Source organism: Pelmatolapia mariae, linkage group LG3_W (genome assembly GCF_036321145.2).
Source record: "Pelmatolapia mariae isolate MD_Pm_ZW linkage group LG3_W, Pm_UMD_F_2, whole genome shotgun sequence".
NCBI classification, from domain to species: Eukaryota; Metazoa; Chordata; class Actinopteri; order Cichliformes; family Cichlidae; genus Pelmatolapia; species Pelmatolapia mariae.
This window is the reverse complement of record NC_086229.1, coordinates 54912331-54928429: the sequence shown is the minus strand read 5'-3', so window position 1 is coordinate 54928429 and position 16099 is coordinate 54912331. Positions and strand designations below refer to the sequence as shown.

The 16099-nt window shown below is 39.2% G+C and overlaps 1 protein-coding gene across 1 annotated transcript; it reads right to left on the bottom strand.

Moving 5' to 3' along the window:
• Nucleotides 1-5141: 5141 nt before the first annotated feature.
• Nucleotides 5142-15817, bottom strand: LOC134623775 (butyrophilin subfamily 2 member A2-like). The gene is made up of 5 exons (XM_065470192.1): nt 15768-15817; nt 15189-15490; nt 13885-14166; nt 13722-13807; nt 5142-5153 (listed from the first exon to the last, which is right to left on the bottom strand). Exons 1-5 carry the CDS (start codon nt 15815-15817, stop codon nt 5142-5144), a joined length of 732 nt encoding a protein of 243 aa, XP_065326264.1.
• Between the last annotated feature and the right edge of the window lie 282 nt (nt 15818-16099).

Here is a 16099-nt window from a genome sequence, read left to right as displayed (position 1 = left end):
CCTAGACAACATATCGGCATCAGCGTTCCTCTTTCCTGGTCTATACTTAATGTCAAAATGGAAATTCGCCAACTCCCCAACCCATCTGTGACCCACAGCATTTAGTCTTGCTGAACTGAGGATGTAGGTCAAGGGGTTATTATCGGTATAGACCGTGAAAGTTGGTGCATAATACAGGTAATCCCGGAACTTGTTGCAAATAGCCCATTTAAGTGCCAGGAACTCAAGTTTGCCCGAGTGCAGATGGTAGTTCCTGTCTGCAGGTGTTAAGGTCCTGGAGCCATACCCAATGACACGCAGTTTGTTGTTTTGGCGTTGGTATAATACAGCTCCCAGACCTTCATTTGAAGCGTCTGTGTGCAACACAAATGGAAGATCAAAATCTGGGTAGGCCAGGATGGGGGGGTTTGTCAACATGTCCACCAACCTGGACACCACGTTCTGATGTTCAGTAGTCCAAGTGACAGGTGAGCGAGATGGAAGTTGCCCCTTGTTCCCTTTGGTCGCTGGACTTTTTCCTTAACAGTCTGAGGCTTGATGGCATGACCTGTCTCAGCTGGGCTTTGGAGAATTTCAAACAAGGGCCTCGCCAGTCGTGAAAAGTCTTGGATAAAGGACCGGTAGTAGCTGAGAAATCCAAGCAACGTCCGAATCTCTCCGACTGTGCGAGGCTTCTTGTCTTTCAGGGCCAGAACTGCTTCCAAATCCTTTGGATCGATCTGAATCCCTTCTCCTGACACCACTCGCCCAATGTAACGAATTCGTCTCTTAAAGAGCTCACATTTGGTTGGGCGGAGCTTAATGCCGTGTTGTCGCATCCGGTGGAACACTTGTCTTAGATGATCTACATGTTCGTCAAACGTTTTGGAATAGCAAAGGACATCATCCAAATACGGCACGCAACACTCGTCTCTGATGCCCTCTAACACTCCCTCCATGCACCTCTGAAAGGCAGCTGGTGCATTCGTCAGTCCAAAGGGTATTCGTACCCATTCGTAGAGTCCCCAGGGTGTGCTAACAGGCCCTCTTACCTTGGCCTCAGAAACATATCAAGTCAGAGACTACACGCCTGTCACATATATGCCTTTTACTAACACTCAACAATAACCTTAAGTAATTCTATATATCTGAAGCTCTCAAATGTACCCGAGGCTAGTAGTGCTCATTTCATCTGTGTACTCAGCCTGTGTCTACAGTGTGTGCTGTGTGTGTCTGTGCGAGGTTATATGTGTAATGCACAGAGGGTGAAAGGAATTTATTCCAATAATTATTCCAATAATGTGTTTATTGACTGCTATTTCTAAAAGCTCTTTATTTCTCTCATCACTCTTATTGCTATTATTGCCTAATAGCATTTCTTGTCTGGAAAACAGGACTCACTGAAATATTGGGTGGCTGTGGTTCAGAAGGTAGCACATCTATTAATCAGAAGGTTGGGGTTTGATCACTGTGCGCTCCAGTCTGCATGCCAAATATCCTTGGGCAAGATACTAACCCCAAGTTGTTCTCCAGTGTTTCCATTGTAGTGTGAATGTGTGTAAATGTGGGATAGAAAGCACTTAACTATAGAAAAAAAGCTTGTGCCATTAATGAAGTATGTTGTATAAAGTGGTGTGAGTGCTCAGGTAGAGCAAAAACAAGCTATATAAGAAATACTCAATTTTCAACAAATTACTACTTCCATAATCAATTCCGAAGTTCAGAAGCTATATTTAAATTCTGCACTTATATTCTAAACTCTCTGCACTTATTTATCCATTTAAACATCCAAGTTTTCAAAAATCTGTGATAACCTTAATTGTTGTAATAATAGATGTTGATTTCTATTGTGTAGCCCCTTTAAAATACAGCCTATTTCAAACCGTCAATCCTTCCTCTTGGATGTATGATTAAATTAATTGATGATAATGTAGAAAAGCTGAACAGATGTGGAAAAATACAAACCTTATTAACCTTGCTCAACTGACTAAATGGTGTAAGAACATCGTACTTCGTTGGCTTGATTAGCCACTATTCCATCAGATGAAGGACTGCTTTGTCAAGGAGTGAGTGACAAAGCAGTCCTTCGGTGTAACCCTACCTCCGAAAAAAATCTCCACAAATATTTGCGTATTCATACTCATGCTTGATTTATTAGTCACTGTCTAGTGAAGGTGTCTGATGATCAGTGTGTCAACATTTAAAAATTTTTTTATACTGACACCTTCATTAGAAACACTATATGGCTATACATCTGTTAAGAACTAACATTGCTTTGGATAGTAGAGAAAAGAATGATATACTATTTATGTTATTTTTGCCTCCACCTGTGATGTGATTTATAAGTGGGTAATACAAATTAACGACAATTATAAAGTTATAACCATAATAACAATATGATTATTAAATATTATTTTCTTCTTCTTCTTCTTCTTCTTATGATTATTATTATTAATAATAATAATAATAATTTTTGAGATATGTTTAATGCTGGAACAAAGAGTTTGATAAGCAACATGCATTTGTCTGTGCCATATATGGATGGAAAAAGACATGAAATAACATTCCAAAGATCTTTCTTCCTTTACAAAAGACAGAATAGCCACTCACTGGTTTGCAAAAGTATTAGTTAAATCAAAATATGCTACAAAGGGTTAGATTGGCTACAGACAGAAATTATTTTGTTTACAAACATGCTATAAAGGTGAGAATTTTATACTTTGGCTCTCCAGGGGACTGATTCTAGAGCCCAAGTTGTGCATTAAGGTGACCCTGACTATATTTTGCTGGTACTTCTCAGATAATACAGTGGGATGCAAAAGTTTGGGCATATTAAATATATCATATAGGAGACACACACAGTGATATTTGAGAATGAAAGCTATTAAATTCCAAGACTTGGTGAAGCTTAAAACAGCGCAAATAATGTATAAAGTAAGAAATAAATTGCTTCCAAAAGAAATCTGTAAATTGTTCATAGAAAGAGAAGGTGGGTATAACTTAAGAGGGAAATGGAATTTAAAAATACAAAGTGCTAGAACAACTTTAAGAACTATGTCTATCTCAATTGCAGGAGTTAAATTATGGAACAGTCTAACAGAAGAAATAAAAGAAAGTAAAAACATAAACCAGTTTAAAATAAAATATAAAAACCTAATTTTAAATAACTATAAGAATGAAGAAAACGGGGTTAACCCAGGACGGTAATGTTGCTGGTAATGGTGTTGTGGTTCTTTTTTGTTTTTTTGGTTTGTTTTTTTGGTTTGTTTGTTTTTCTATAACTTGTGAATCTGCAAATATACACATTCTGTATTTTTCATATGAAAGAAACTACACTGTGGTGGGGCTTGCTTATTTCTTGTTTTTGATTTATGTACGTTTTGTTTTGTTTTGCTTTACTTTTGTTTCATATGTTGTTTGTTTAATTTAAGACTAAAAGGAAATTAAATGAATGAGAGGTAAAACTTGAGGGGGTAGGGACAAATAAGTAAATACTTCTGCCTACTCCTTTTCAAACAAATAATGAAATGATATTTTGTAATGATTGTGAAGGCACATGTTTGAAATAAAAATGAACTGAACTGAACTGAGAAGTGAAATGAAGTTTATTGGATTTACAGAGAGTGTGCAATAATTGTTTAAACAAAATCAGGCAGGTGCATAAATTTGGGCACTGTTGTCATTTTATTGATTCCAAAACCTTTAGAACTAATTATTGGAACTCAAATTGGCTTGGTAAGCTCAGTGACCCCTGACCTACATACACAGGTGAATCCAGTAATGAGAAAGAGCATTTAAGGGGGTCAATTGTAAGTTTCCCTCCTCTTTTAATTTTCTCTGAAGAGTAGCAACATGGGGGTCTCAAAACAACTCTCAAATGACCTGAAGACAAAGATTGTTCACCATCATGGTTTAGGGGAAGGATACAGAAAGCTGTCTCAGAGATTTAAGCTGTCTGTTTCCACAGTTAGGAACATATTGAGAAAATGGAAGACCACAGGCTCAGTTCAAGTTAAGGCTCGAAGTGGCAGACCAAGAAAAATCTCGGATAGACAGAAGCAACGAATGGTGAGAACAGTCAGAGTCAACCCACAGACCAGCACCAAAGACCTACAACATCATCTTGCTGCAGATGGAGTCACTGTGCATCGTTCAACCATTCGGCGCACTTTACAGAAGGAGATGCTGTATGTGAGAGTGATGCAGAGGAAGCCTTTTCTCCGCCCACAGCACAAACAGAGCTGCCTGAGGTATGCTAAAGCACATTTCGACCATTCCAAGAAAAACACCTGCTGCCTACAGTAAAGTATGGTGGTGGTTCCATCATGCTGTGGGGCTGTGTGGCCAGTGCAGGGACTGGGAAGCTTGTCAAAGTTGAGGGACGCATGGATTCCACTCAGTATCAGCAGATTCTGGAGACCAATGTCCAGGAATCAGTGACAAAGCTGAAGCTGCGCCGGGGCTGGATCTTTCAACAAGACAACGACCCGAAACACTGCTCAAAATCCACTGAGGCATTCATGCAGAGGAACAAGTACAGCGTTCTGCAATGGCCATCTCAGTCCCCAGACCTGAATATTATTGAAAATCTGTGGTGTGAGTTAAAGAGAGCTGTCCATGCTCGGAAGCCATCAAACCTGAATGAACTAGAGATGTTTTGTAAAGAGGAATGGTCCAAAATACCTTCAACCACAATCCAGACTCTCATTGGAACCTACAGGAAGCGTTTAGAGGCTGTAATTTCTGCAAAAGGCGGATCTACTAAATATTGATTTCATTTCTTTTTTTGTGGTGCCCAAATTTATGCACCTGCCTGATTTTGTTTAAACAATTATTGCACACTTTCTGTAAATCCAATAAACGTCATTTCACTTCTCAAATATCACTGTGTGTGTCTTGTATATGATATATATTTAACTGACATTTTTTATTGTAACAACCAACGATTTATACAGGAAAATAATGACTATTAACAAGGTTGCCCAAACTTTTGCATCCCACTATATATGATATTTAGATAATTTATGATGTTTGTGCTTAAATGATTTTATTTCATATTAAAAAAAAAAAAACCTACAGTTTCACAAGCAAAATGGAGATTTGGTGTAATGCAATCAATGGAGTGCATTACACCAAATCTCTGGTGTAATGCACACACTTCTTCATTCCTTAAGCTGCAGAACAAAAAAGAGAATAAAAATGCAGAAAAATTAGCCGTCTGAGCCAATCACGTTCCTCTGTAATTCAGACATATGGATTACAAACTACTTCTGAACTTCATGAATTCTGAACATTGATTTATGTGTCATTAGAAGTGATCACAGAGCTGCAGGAGTTAAACACAACTACAGCACAGAATGATTCATTTCAATTTTTAATTCAGTTTTATTTATATCGCGCCACTTCACAAGAGCAGTCGCCTCAAGAAGCTTGAGCTGCATAATATATATTATTTACTCTGTGTACTGTAATATGAGAATGTTTTCAAAGCCACTGTATCAGTAAAGAATCACCTCTCCATTTGCTACCAACTCCTATTAAACAAACACAGCTCAATGTCATCACAGCTCATTAATAACTGAGTACTTTGCTGTATGACTGATCTATTTTGAAACGTCTCGTTATATTTTCAATGTTAATTTCTGTTGCTTTATCTCACAAGTAGTCAGTAGGTATGCAGATTTTATTTTTCAGACTAACTGTGCGACAGTTCAGTGTAAACTGTTCTTTCAATATCGTGTTTAAACTTCAAAGAGAGAACAATCTGTAAAAATTGTAAAATTGTCAGTTAAAAGAGGAGATTCAGATTAGAGATCTCTGCTGCCACCTTCTGATGAAAATGCTTTGTTCTCCACAAAAAAGTAAAGTTGTGGCTGTGTCTCAGTTTTTCCAGGTGATAAAGTATTTCTAATTTCTTTAATTGGTAGTTCATTGCCCAACCTGTCCTGTATTTATAAAACAGAGGGTGTCTGTTTACAGAAATGTTATCAGAAAATTGTCAATACAATATAATATAAATACAAATTGACAATATACAATTGTCAACCTGAAAAATATTTCAAAGTATTTAAAAATATTTCTGGTAGGAAAGAAAGGGGAACACATGTTTAAAATGTCCACAAAAATGAGATGCCATCCATGTTCTCTTGTCCAATTCAGGGTTGTGGAAGGCGCAGCACCACTGTCCTGTGCCACCTTCATCTATAATTGACCTCTAACCATGCAAAGATCCAGCCTCTCCTGCACCACCAAGCTACCTGCTTGCATACTGAAAACGTCAAAGCTTTAAAAGAATTGGTGGAGAAGGAATTGTGACGTTTTCCTTCTCTTTTTTTAGAGTTTGGAAACTAGAGATAAACGCCAAAGGCTCAACTTTTTAATGTATCTTTTTATTTTTGTCTCCTTTGGGTCTTTTTCTTCTCCTCAAATCAAAGATAGCCAATTCTAGCATTCTGGTCTGGTTTGTTTCATTTAAAAACTGCTAAATAAGAATGAAAGCTGAATTTACGTGAAGGGTAACAGCCGAGCATACCTACTCCTCGTGTTGCTTCAAAGTAACATCTGGAGTGGCTCCATTTTTTTTTAAATGCACATGCTACTACTTGGGAAAAATGCACCTCTACAGTGACTGATCAAAACTTTTGACTGGCCACAATAAAACTGGCTTAAAGTTCACATTGGGGTGATCATTTTCATGCTATACTAACCAGTTTTCCTCAACTGGATGAAAGTGCTTTAAAACAGGAAACTGCATGTTTAGCTTAAGTAATACATCAGGGGGTTATCAGACGGTGACTGGTTATAGTAATACAAGCCATGCTGAAACAAAGTAATGCTTAAAAATTTTATTCTCCATTATCAATGCTTTTATCTGCCACTTTTATTAAGAAGAGAATGATATTGTGTTTCACAGACAAAATAAAGTCCTCCTAGATTTTACATGGGTGGTGACTGGTCTATAAAAATATAATAGCCCTGGTGTCTCAAATTCCTTTAACTGGTTAATATATAACGTTTGCAAGATGCTTAACAAACAAGCAAAATAAAGTTACCACAACATCTTCTACTCCACTCTTTGGATTGCAGGCAAACGGCAAGAGTTCAAGAACATGCAGAATTATTCTTTATAATTTCTGACCTTGCCAGTTTTTCAAGGATTCTCGCTTCATCTTATTTTAGAACAAAAAGTGTGAAATCATTTAGAGACTTGAGATAACTAGATGCATATACAAGGACCATACCAGCATCTAAAAGACTTCAAATGAACCTGTAGCTAGCCACGCCTGTGTAATCAGCACGGCCATAGGTTAGCAACCGCTATCGCTCCCACAGCAGATTGACCCAAGCAGCCACAAACCAGGCCAATTAATTGACAGTAATGAGGAAGCCTTACACAAATATTTTTATTCTGTGAATTGCTGGAAAACAAGAAAAAAGAAAGCAAGGTCAGTTAAATATCTATTTAAAATATGTCTTTTTAAATTCTTATGAAACTAATCGTTGTTCCACTCTTAGAAAACACCAAGTTAATGGAAATTACTGGTTATCATTCTGATACTCTACTTCCCTCTAGTGGTCTCACTTGTCACATACACATTGTAGTGCAATGTCTGTGAAGGTTCTCAGTCATCCAGGTCATCGTAGTCTAAGGAGCTTGGAAAAAAAGCGTCTGGACTTTAAGTTGCTTGAAGATGTTTCACCTCTCATCCGAGAAGCTTCTTCAGTTCTAAGGTCAAATGGTGGAGAGTCCCAGATTTAAACCCAATGGGAGTATCCCCCCAAAGAGGGACAAAGGACCCCCTGATGATCCTCTACCTAATCACATGAGCCAAGGTGTGAAAACGGGTGTGGGTCACAATCAGTCAGGGTTTCGGGTGAGCTCATTGTGAAACCTGGCCCCACCCTATCATGTGATTTCCTGAGGTCAGATGGCCCAGGATGTGAGTGGGCATTAAGGCGTCTGGGGAGGGAACTCAAAACTGGATTATAGATGGCAGACAGTTGGTGTCGTAAGCCACCGCCTCTGTTCAAAGATGGTCGCTCACAGTGGACGTAAATGGCTTCTTTCACTCCTCTTTCAAACCATCTGTCCTCTCTGTCCAAAATGTGAACATTGGCATCCTCGAAAGAGTGACCTTTGTTCTTTAGATGCAGATGGACTGCTGAGTCTTGTCCTGTGGAGGTGGCTCTTCTATGTTGTGCCATGCGCTTGTGAAGTGGCTGTTTGGTCTCTCCAATGTAGAGGTCTGGGCATTCCTCGCTGCACTGTACAGCATACACCACGTTGCTAAGTTTGTGTTTTGTAAGTGCTCAAATTGTGGTCATTGTTACGACCCGGCTCGAGGCCGCAACATAAAAAAAGGAGACGAATAGCAGAGTGTAGGTAGGAAGAGGTTTTATCTTATAATGGATAGGAGGTTGGCTGAAATGGCTGGTGACACCAAGGCAAAAGCAAGTGAGCTCCCTGGGAAGCTTGCCTCAGGTATGCTTTTATCCACACCTGACTAGGTGTGGCCAATTAGCACCAGCTGAAAACATTGAGGAGATTAGGGGATGCAGAGGGACGTAACACCTCCTCCCTCAAAAGGGTTCCTCTAGGACCCCTTAACAAATTAAAAGCCCCTCTGAAGCCTTTATCCCTCAAAAAGCATACACTTGAGTACTTTAATACCAGGTCTCCTAACACAAGTAAATACTGACATTTCGTTAGTTAGCATCTTTAAGCATGGATGCCCCGTCATGAGGATCTGAAGTTGCCACACTGAACACACACAAAGTAACATGTGACCAACACAAAGGAGTACAACAGTCACAAACCCAAAATGATTACCTGACCTGCTACAACACAAAACCAAAAGTAGCAGCAAATAATCCCAACTAAGTGATCTGTTGTCTCCACCACACAAACAGTCACATACAAGTGGCCCTATACCACAACAAGTTACTTTAATCCAAAAAGTTCAGTAAAGCAAGCACACTAGTGACCAACCACAAATGGAGAGCTATGGCCACACAATGATCACGTCAAGGGCGGCTCAGCACCCCTCAGTGTTATTGCCATCACCTGGCCAACAACACTCACAAGTGATCCAACAAACTAGCCATATTCCCCACAACACTAAAGGTCACAGCACAAAACACTCACCTCACAAGGATCTTATTAGCATCCATCAACACTGACATATGCACACACAGTGTACACACTATGCCAACTTAAAAACAACCTACCCGCCTCAGCTACAAGACCATGTCTTAACCTCCTGCCAAGTTTGGTGCCACTAATTCACTTTGAGCAACTCCCAGCCTAAAACGCTAAAAAAAACCAATAAAACTTTACCTGTCTAGTCTTCAGTGGTGTACCGGGCTCGAGGCACCTTTAAACGCAAACTCAAGGGTAGGCAGCAGACCAGGGGTACAGTCTCCCACCAAACCCTGAAGCGTACCCCCACCCAGGATAACCACCAAACACAAAAAACTAAAACAACAAAGCAAAACAACAAACAAGTGCTTCGATGGAAGGGCAGCACAGCCACCCAGCTGAAACACACTTACTAAAGGGAGTCTGCCCAATTACAGTGAATACCATCACTCACCCACTTAAAAGCAATACAAAAAACTGATATTCAGTCTCCACTAAAATGTCCAAACAATCCCGGACGAGCCCCCACTTATGTTACGACCCGGCTCAAAAGCCGCAACATAAAAAAGGAGACGAATAGCAGAGTGTAGGTGAGAAGAGGTTTTAACTTAAAATTGAATACCAGGTTGGTTAAAATGGCTGGTGTCACCAAGGCAAAAGCAAGTGAGCTCCCTGGGAAGCTTGCCTCAGGTATGCTTTTATCCACACCTGACTAGGTGTGGCCAATTAGCACCAGCTGAAAACATTGAGGAGATTAGGGGATGCAGAGGGACGTAACAGTCATAAATATTTTGTACTTCTAAATCAGGATTTGTATGTGTAAAAAGAATTTGTGTGTGGACTTAGCCAAAAAATACGTGATTGTAGTGCAATGTAACAAAACACTGATTATTCAGAATACAAAATGTTTTGACTCTTTGAAATTTATTTATTTATTTATTTAATGAATGCTTTTCATACATATTTTAGGGTTCGGGTTAGAGAAACCATGACCAGACCATGAGAAACAAATTTGCTGGTCAATATATCTAGAAGATAAAAGGCATTGACTGTGCATCAGCTGGCTACCACCATCACAGTGAAGCATAGTGGTAGAGGTGTCATGCCCTACTGCATGATACTATTACCACTATGTGTATCAGCAGCAGGAACTGGAAGATGAGTTTTTTATTTTAATTTTTTTTGTAACACAGACCAAGTGATCCGAAGGTATGACTGGAAAATTCCATCAGGAACCTGAAATCTGTTGGTGTTCCCCCAGTGTCCTTTGCCTCGCCACCTTTCTAGCTTTGTTCTTTTCTCTTCTCAGATGTACCTGCTTTGTTCCAGTCGCACCTGTGAATTCCTAGCTTTCCCTTACTGACCCACGCCCTGCTCTAGTAACACTTTTCTACGAATTAATCTCTGTTTCCAAACCAAAATTTTAAAGCTGCCAAGATTTCTTTTTAAAATAATTTGCTGCAATTTGGTGGGTAAATATTTTGTTAATGTTGCTGCATTCTTTCATATGGATCAGCAGACACTGTCACTACACAAATACTAATAAATTGACCAGTGAATGTCAATATTTGTGGAGACGTTGTCCTTAGGCAGGTTGGCAAAGGGCACCTCTTTGCTCCTCTTTGCTTTAAGCAACAGTTTGCGACAGTGGGAGGAAAAAGCAGGTTATAAAATGGGTATACATTTTCTAAAATAAAGAGTTATAGTTATTATATCATGCTGTAATACTATTGAAGGATGTTACCTCCTGGCCTGAGGAAAGACGAGAATAATACAAATATGACTCAGCTGTTTCCAACTTCCTAAAAGGATGAATGTTACAGCCAAACCTAGAGTCCAAAACAGAATTTTTAGTTAACATTGGGGTCATGAGACAAAAAAATGAAGAAGCAAAGAAATAGGCCACTTAACTAGCTTGCTAAATTAAAGAGAAAAAGGCTTCCCACTCTTTACATACCAGTACTGTTAAATAAAGGTATTTACATTTTATAAAAGTTGCTACTCTGCCTGCTCTAGGCAAAAATACAAATGTTAGCATAGCACTACACTTTGCTTCATAGTATAGTCTGTTTGACAGTCTGGAAGACGGTATGAGCTGTGATCTAAAGGTTACATAATGGAACATACAAAACAGGATGAATGGCTCCACTCTCTAGTACAGAGAAATGAAAATAATAATGATACTAATAACACCGCTCCAACAGCCCTCCCTTGCCTCTGGTCCTCTTGGATGACTGCCCCATCTGGTGCCTCCCTCCTCCTTCGCAGGATGTTGAAGAAATGTGTGGTCTCAGGTTTTCAGTAATTTTGGGGGCTGTGGATGGCCTAGATTTTTTTTCTTCCTGTCCCTGATTAGATATTATAATACTCCATACCATGCAAAATTTTATAATGGAAACAACAAATACAAATGAATAAATAAACAGATAAAAGAAACACAAGTGGAGCCTACAGAGAATGTATAGACTGATCTTCCAAAAGTAAAATGTGTTTGGCCCCACAAGCATTCAGATCAGAATTCTGATTGCAACAGCTGCCAGACAGGGCATGAATTAAAAAAAGGAAAAATGACATTAGTGAAGCAGGGCTTAGCATGCGGCAGACCAAACTGTATTCATTCCAAGAAAAAATGAAACTGGAATAACAAGATAACAAGAGACATGTTGCAACTCGTCCTCTCTCAGTATAAAATAAGAGAGCAGTTCCACTTGAAACTGAGCTGCTTATTGCACCACTAAGTAGCACAGTTGTAACATAGCTGCAGCTGCTCGAGTTACAAGATACATGCACAGTAAATAAATAGGCTTATATTTAAGAAAAATGAGAAACAATGTATTATTTACAAAGATTGTATTAAAAAGTATTCTTTTTCAATAGAAACACATTAATTTGATATTAAAGGAGAGAGACAGAGGTACATACAGTTAAACAAGGCCCACTATCACAACAATTAAGAATAGGTCAATGCAAAGAGAACCAAAATAAATAAAACTGTTAACTTATTATTTATCTACAGATTATATATTGTACAGATGTGCTGCCTCATTTTCAAATAAAGTGTTCTTGATTTGGACTGCATATAAATATAGCCTATTTAGACCTTAATACTATGTTGTTTAGCTCTTATTAATCAGATCAACTCTGCCATGCATGGCACTTAAATTCATTATAAAAACTCTTTCCAATACAAGACCTTTATGAATGGTGCCTCACAGAAAAGTGCTGCTTCTGATTTAGCATTGTAGCTATCACAGATTATTAGACTCAGTGCAAATTTAACAGCTGATGAAAGTGACAGTCATCAACTAGGTTAGAGGTAAGAAGCCCTTCTTTTGTTGCCTAGAGGAAGTTAAAATAGTTTGGGTCTTTTGAGGTTTCTAAAGTGATTTTAATTTTACTTCCTGTAATATGGCCGTGCATATGGTCCAATCCTGAGACTGATTGACCATTTTTAACCAAAATTAACTATACTAGGATTGTCAGTCTGTGACTTTGGGTCAGACCCAAAGAAGCTTTTTTTCTGAAATGGTGCGTCTACAACCAGAAAAGTAGTTACAAAGTTACAATAATGCACTGAAATGGGAAATGGAGCATATTCTGCTTGTTTCCAAGACAATATGTTGTTTTCTTGGACTCCAAAGCAGCTTCGGATGGTTCACAGTTCAAAATAATCGTTATTTTTCTTTGATTTTAAGCCTCAGTTTGACATTTCAGTTCATGTTCTGTCTTTTCGTGGCTCCTCTCCCTATAAGCCAACTTTTGTCTGACTGACTGGTTTCCCTCATAAAAAGAAGATTTGAATGGTAAGGGGACCTTTTGTGCTCATGGTCAGAACTGCGTGTCTCAGATCAAAATACTGATGATATCCACTCTCTATAATGGAATAAAAGTGATTACATGACCTCATCACATGAAACTTCAGATGCTACAGGTCATCTAACACAGTAAGAAATGTAACAACCAATTTGCACAGATGAACTGAGTTGAGTTATTGCCATTTATAAATACATACAGAGAGACTAAAGCCATGCTGAAGACTGTTTAAGCACAGGTGCTTTGTTCAGGAATATTGACAATGACAGTCACTGTATTCACATAAGCTCGTTTTCCTGTCAATGAAATGTGTAGCTTCTTCAGCTGCTCCCCTGCTTCCTCCACTTCCTGATCTTACTTGATCTGAAGTTCTTGCCCCTCTGGAGTTGTGTGGTTTTCTATCAAAGCTGTTCCTTGTGGTGTTTACACATCTGGATTCTTGAGCATCACCTCTTTTTCAGCATGTTCAGGAATCCTAGTTAAAATACAATGTTAACTTGTCATTTTCTGTTCTTTGTGGTCACATAGAATAATGTATACAATTCACAGAGAAGAGGATTCACTTGTGTTTGAATATTGGCTTACTTTATCCCACTTTTTAAAGTATTTTCCCCCGATTTGGAATTGGTTTTATTCTGATTCTTCATAAATGAAAAAAGAAGTTTAGGGTCATGGCACATTGTTGACATGTTTGCCATGTTTTCTCAGATCTCAGTAGAGACAGTTTCATGTTCTTGTAATGACAAAAACACTATTTTAAAATGGAAAAAAAGAGAGATGTTTACCTTACTCGCCATCTGTGAATGCTCAATAGAACACTAAGAAACACAGCGAGTAAGCCCGGAACCAAGACCAATTTCAAAGACCAGGACAAGACTGGAAGATATCATGTGACATTATTAACCACAGTAGTTTCACATATAGCATATGAAGCATTTCATAATAAAATCTACCTGGAACATGTGTGTGTGTCTCTCTGCTCTGGTTGGTGTTCCTCTGTTGGACTCTGCAGGTGATGTTGTTGCTGTGTCTCTTCTCCACAGTCACTCTGCTGCTGACAGTATAGAGGTCATCAGGACCTCTGAGGGTCTCTGTAGGTCCAGCAGAGAGGAGGTTTCCCTCACCGTCCAACCACAGCAGCTCAGGCTCTGGATACCAGCCTGCAGACTCACACTGTAACACCACCCTGCTGCTGGTTTTGCTTATTACAGTGACTGTAGGAAAGGAGACAGCACCTAAAAAAAGAAAAGAAAACCAAAACCAAGAGAGATACTTTAAATTCACAGAGCCAGTTATTGGTTGATTATTTTTGTAAAAGGTATCAGTGTGACCTGGAGCTTAGTATAGACTAGAAATTTAGAAGTGAACTGGATAAGCAGAAGAAAATGAATCGATGGAACAACCTTTGCTAAAATAACCAAAGAGACATATATTCACTTAATTTAATTATACAAGTTAGTCAATATGAAAGCAAATTACTATCATAGTGTTGCATTTTGAAGCAAATATTATTGCATTTTTACACGGTACACCCTGGATAGTTCGCTAATCTGCTGAAAGGTTAACACATAAAGTCAAAAAGCATTCATGCCTACAGACAATTTTGAATTGCCAGTTAACCTGACCCCCCTAACTGCATGTCTTTGGACTGTGGGAGGAGGTGGGAGTACTGGGAGAGAACCCACACAGTTGTGGGAAAAACATGTAAACGCCACACTGAAAACACCAGTCAAACCCATCAGAGCTAATACCCAAAACACTACTGTGAGGTATCACTGCAACAGCATGCTGAACATTAATGTATTCACTTATTAAGGGGCAATAAATAAATTAACCTCTTAAGCCGCACAGAAAGCACAGAAAAAAGACTTATTTTCATTTTTGCTTTTTTGACAAAACTTATGGTTTGGGTTTGAGATATGGTTAAGGTCATCAGTGCTGGAGAATTAGACCTCTCGAAGTTAATGACATATCCCGAGTCGTGTTATACATATTAACAAGAGGATCCCAAGTTTTCTTCCCTCAAGGCTGAAAAATCCTTCTACTCCATGCAGCAATCCAGTCCCATTGACACTAAAGGATAACTTGATCTGAAGTAGTTTGTAATGTTTCCATGAGAACAAGAAGCCGGTGTCTCCATTCTTTTCTTTCAGTTACAAGAGATTTTTCAACCCAAATTGAGCACTCAAAGTACTTTAAAAACACATTAATACATAACGAAAGGACATAACAAATAATATAACGTGCATTTACTTACCAACAATGAGTTTAATGAAGGCCTCTTGACCCACTTGTGGAACAAGGCATCTGTATATTCCCTCGTCAGAGATGGTCACATTTGAGATTTTCAGTGAAATGTCTCCATGTTCCAGTTTTTCCTTAACCACTGATGTCCTTCCTATGTACGACAGCTGTTTGTTCACTACATGTTCTTTTTGGTCTGCCCACTCATAAACAAACCCGGGCGTTAGGTCAGGTCTCGCCCACTCCAGCCTCATCCCATTAGCATCCACTCTTGGTTTAATGTTGTTAGGTTTATATGGTTGATTGTCATTTATGCTTAGAAATATTTACTCATATATGCTTAGAGTTTTATAATCAATTGCATATTGATAGAGGTTTGATCCTTAGCAGTCTGTAAAGACTCTGGGTGCCTTCCAGAGTGTTCTGGCATACACACTCACATCCTGGGGTCACGAGAAGAGGTCGTACCTTCTTCTATTGTTTTATGATTTAGCAAACACAAGAGAAGAATATATATGATACCTATTTGGGGGGGATGTGAGGGGTGGGGGTGGGGGGTGAGGGGTCAGAGGTCAGGGGAGGGGGGTTTTGCCTGGGGGCATTGCCCCCCACACCCCCTTTGCCGAGCTTAAAAACTGACATCTTGTGCACGTACGAGCACGCGCGCATGCACTCTCATGTACGCGCTTTCAGTCTTCCGAAAAGGGACACTTCCTGCGGTCCCACTGCGCATGCTCTGTCTCCTCCTACTGGGCGTGTTTTAAAGAAAATAGCTATATATTGGAGCAAAAAGGGTTAGGGTTTTATACTGTTTTCATGGGATACCCACCGCACTTTCAGCAAGAATTTCCACCTCCAACTATGGCCTTCACATCAGACATCCGAGCTGCCTCTGACACTCTAGGTATGTCTGCAGATATCCGA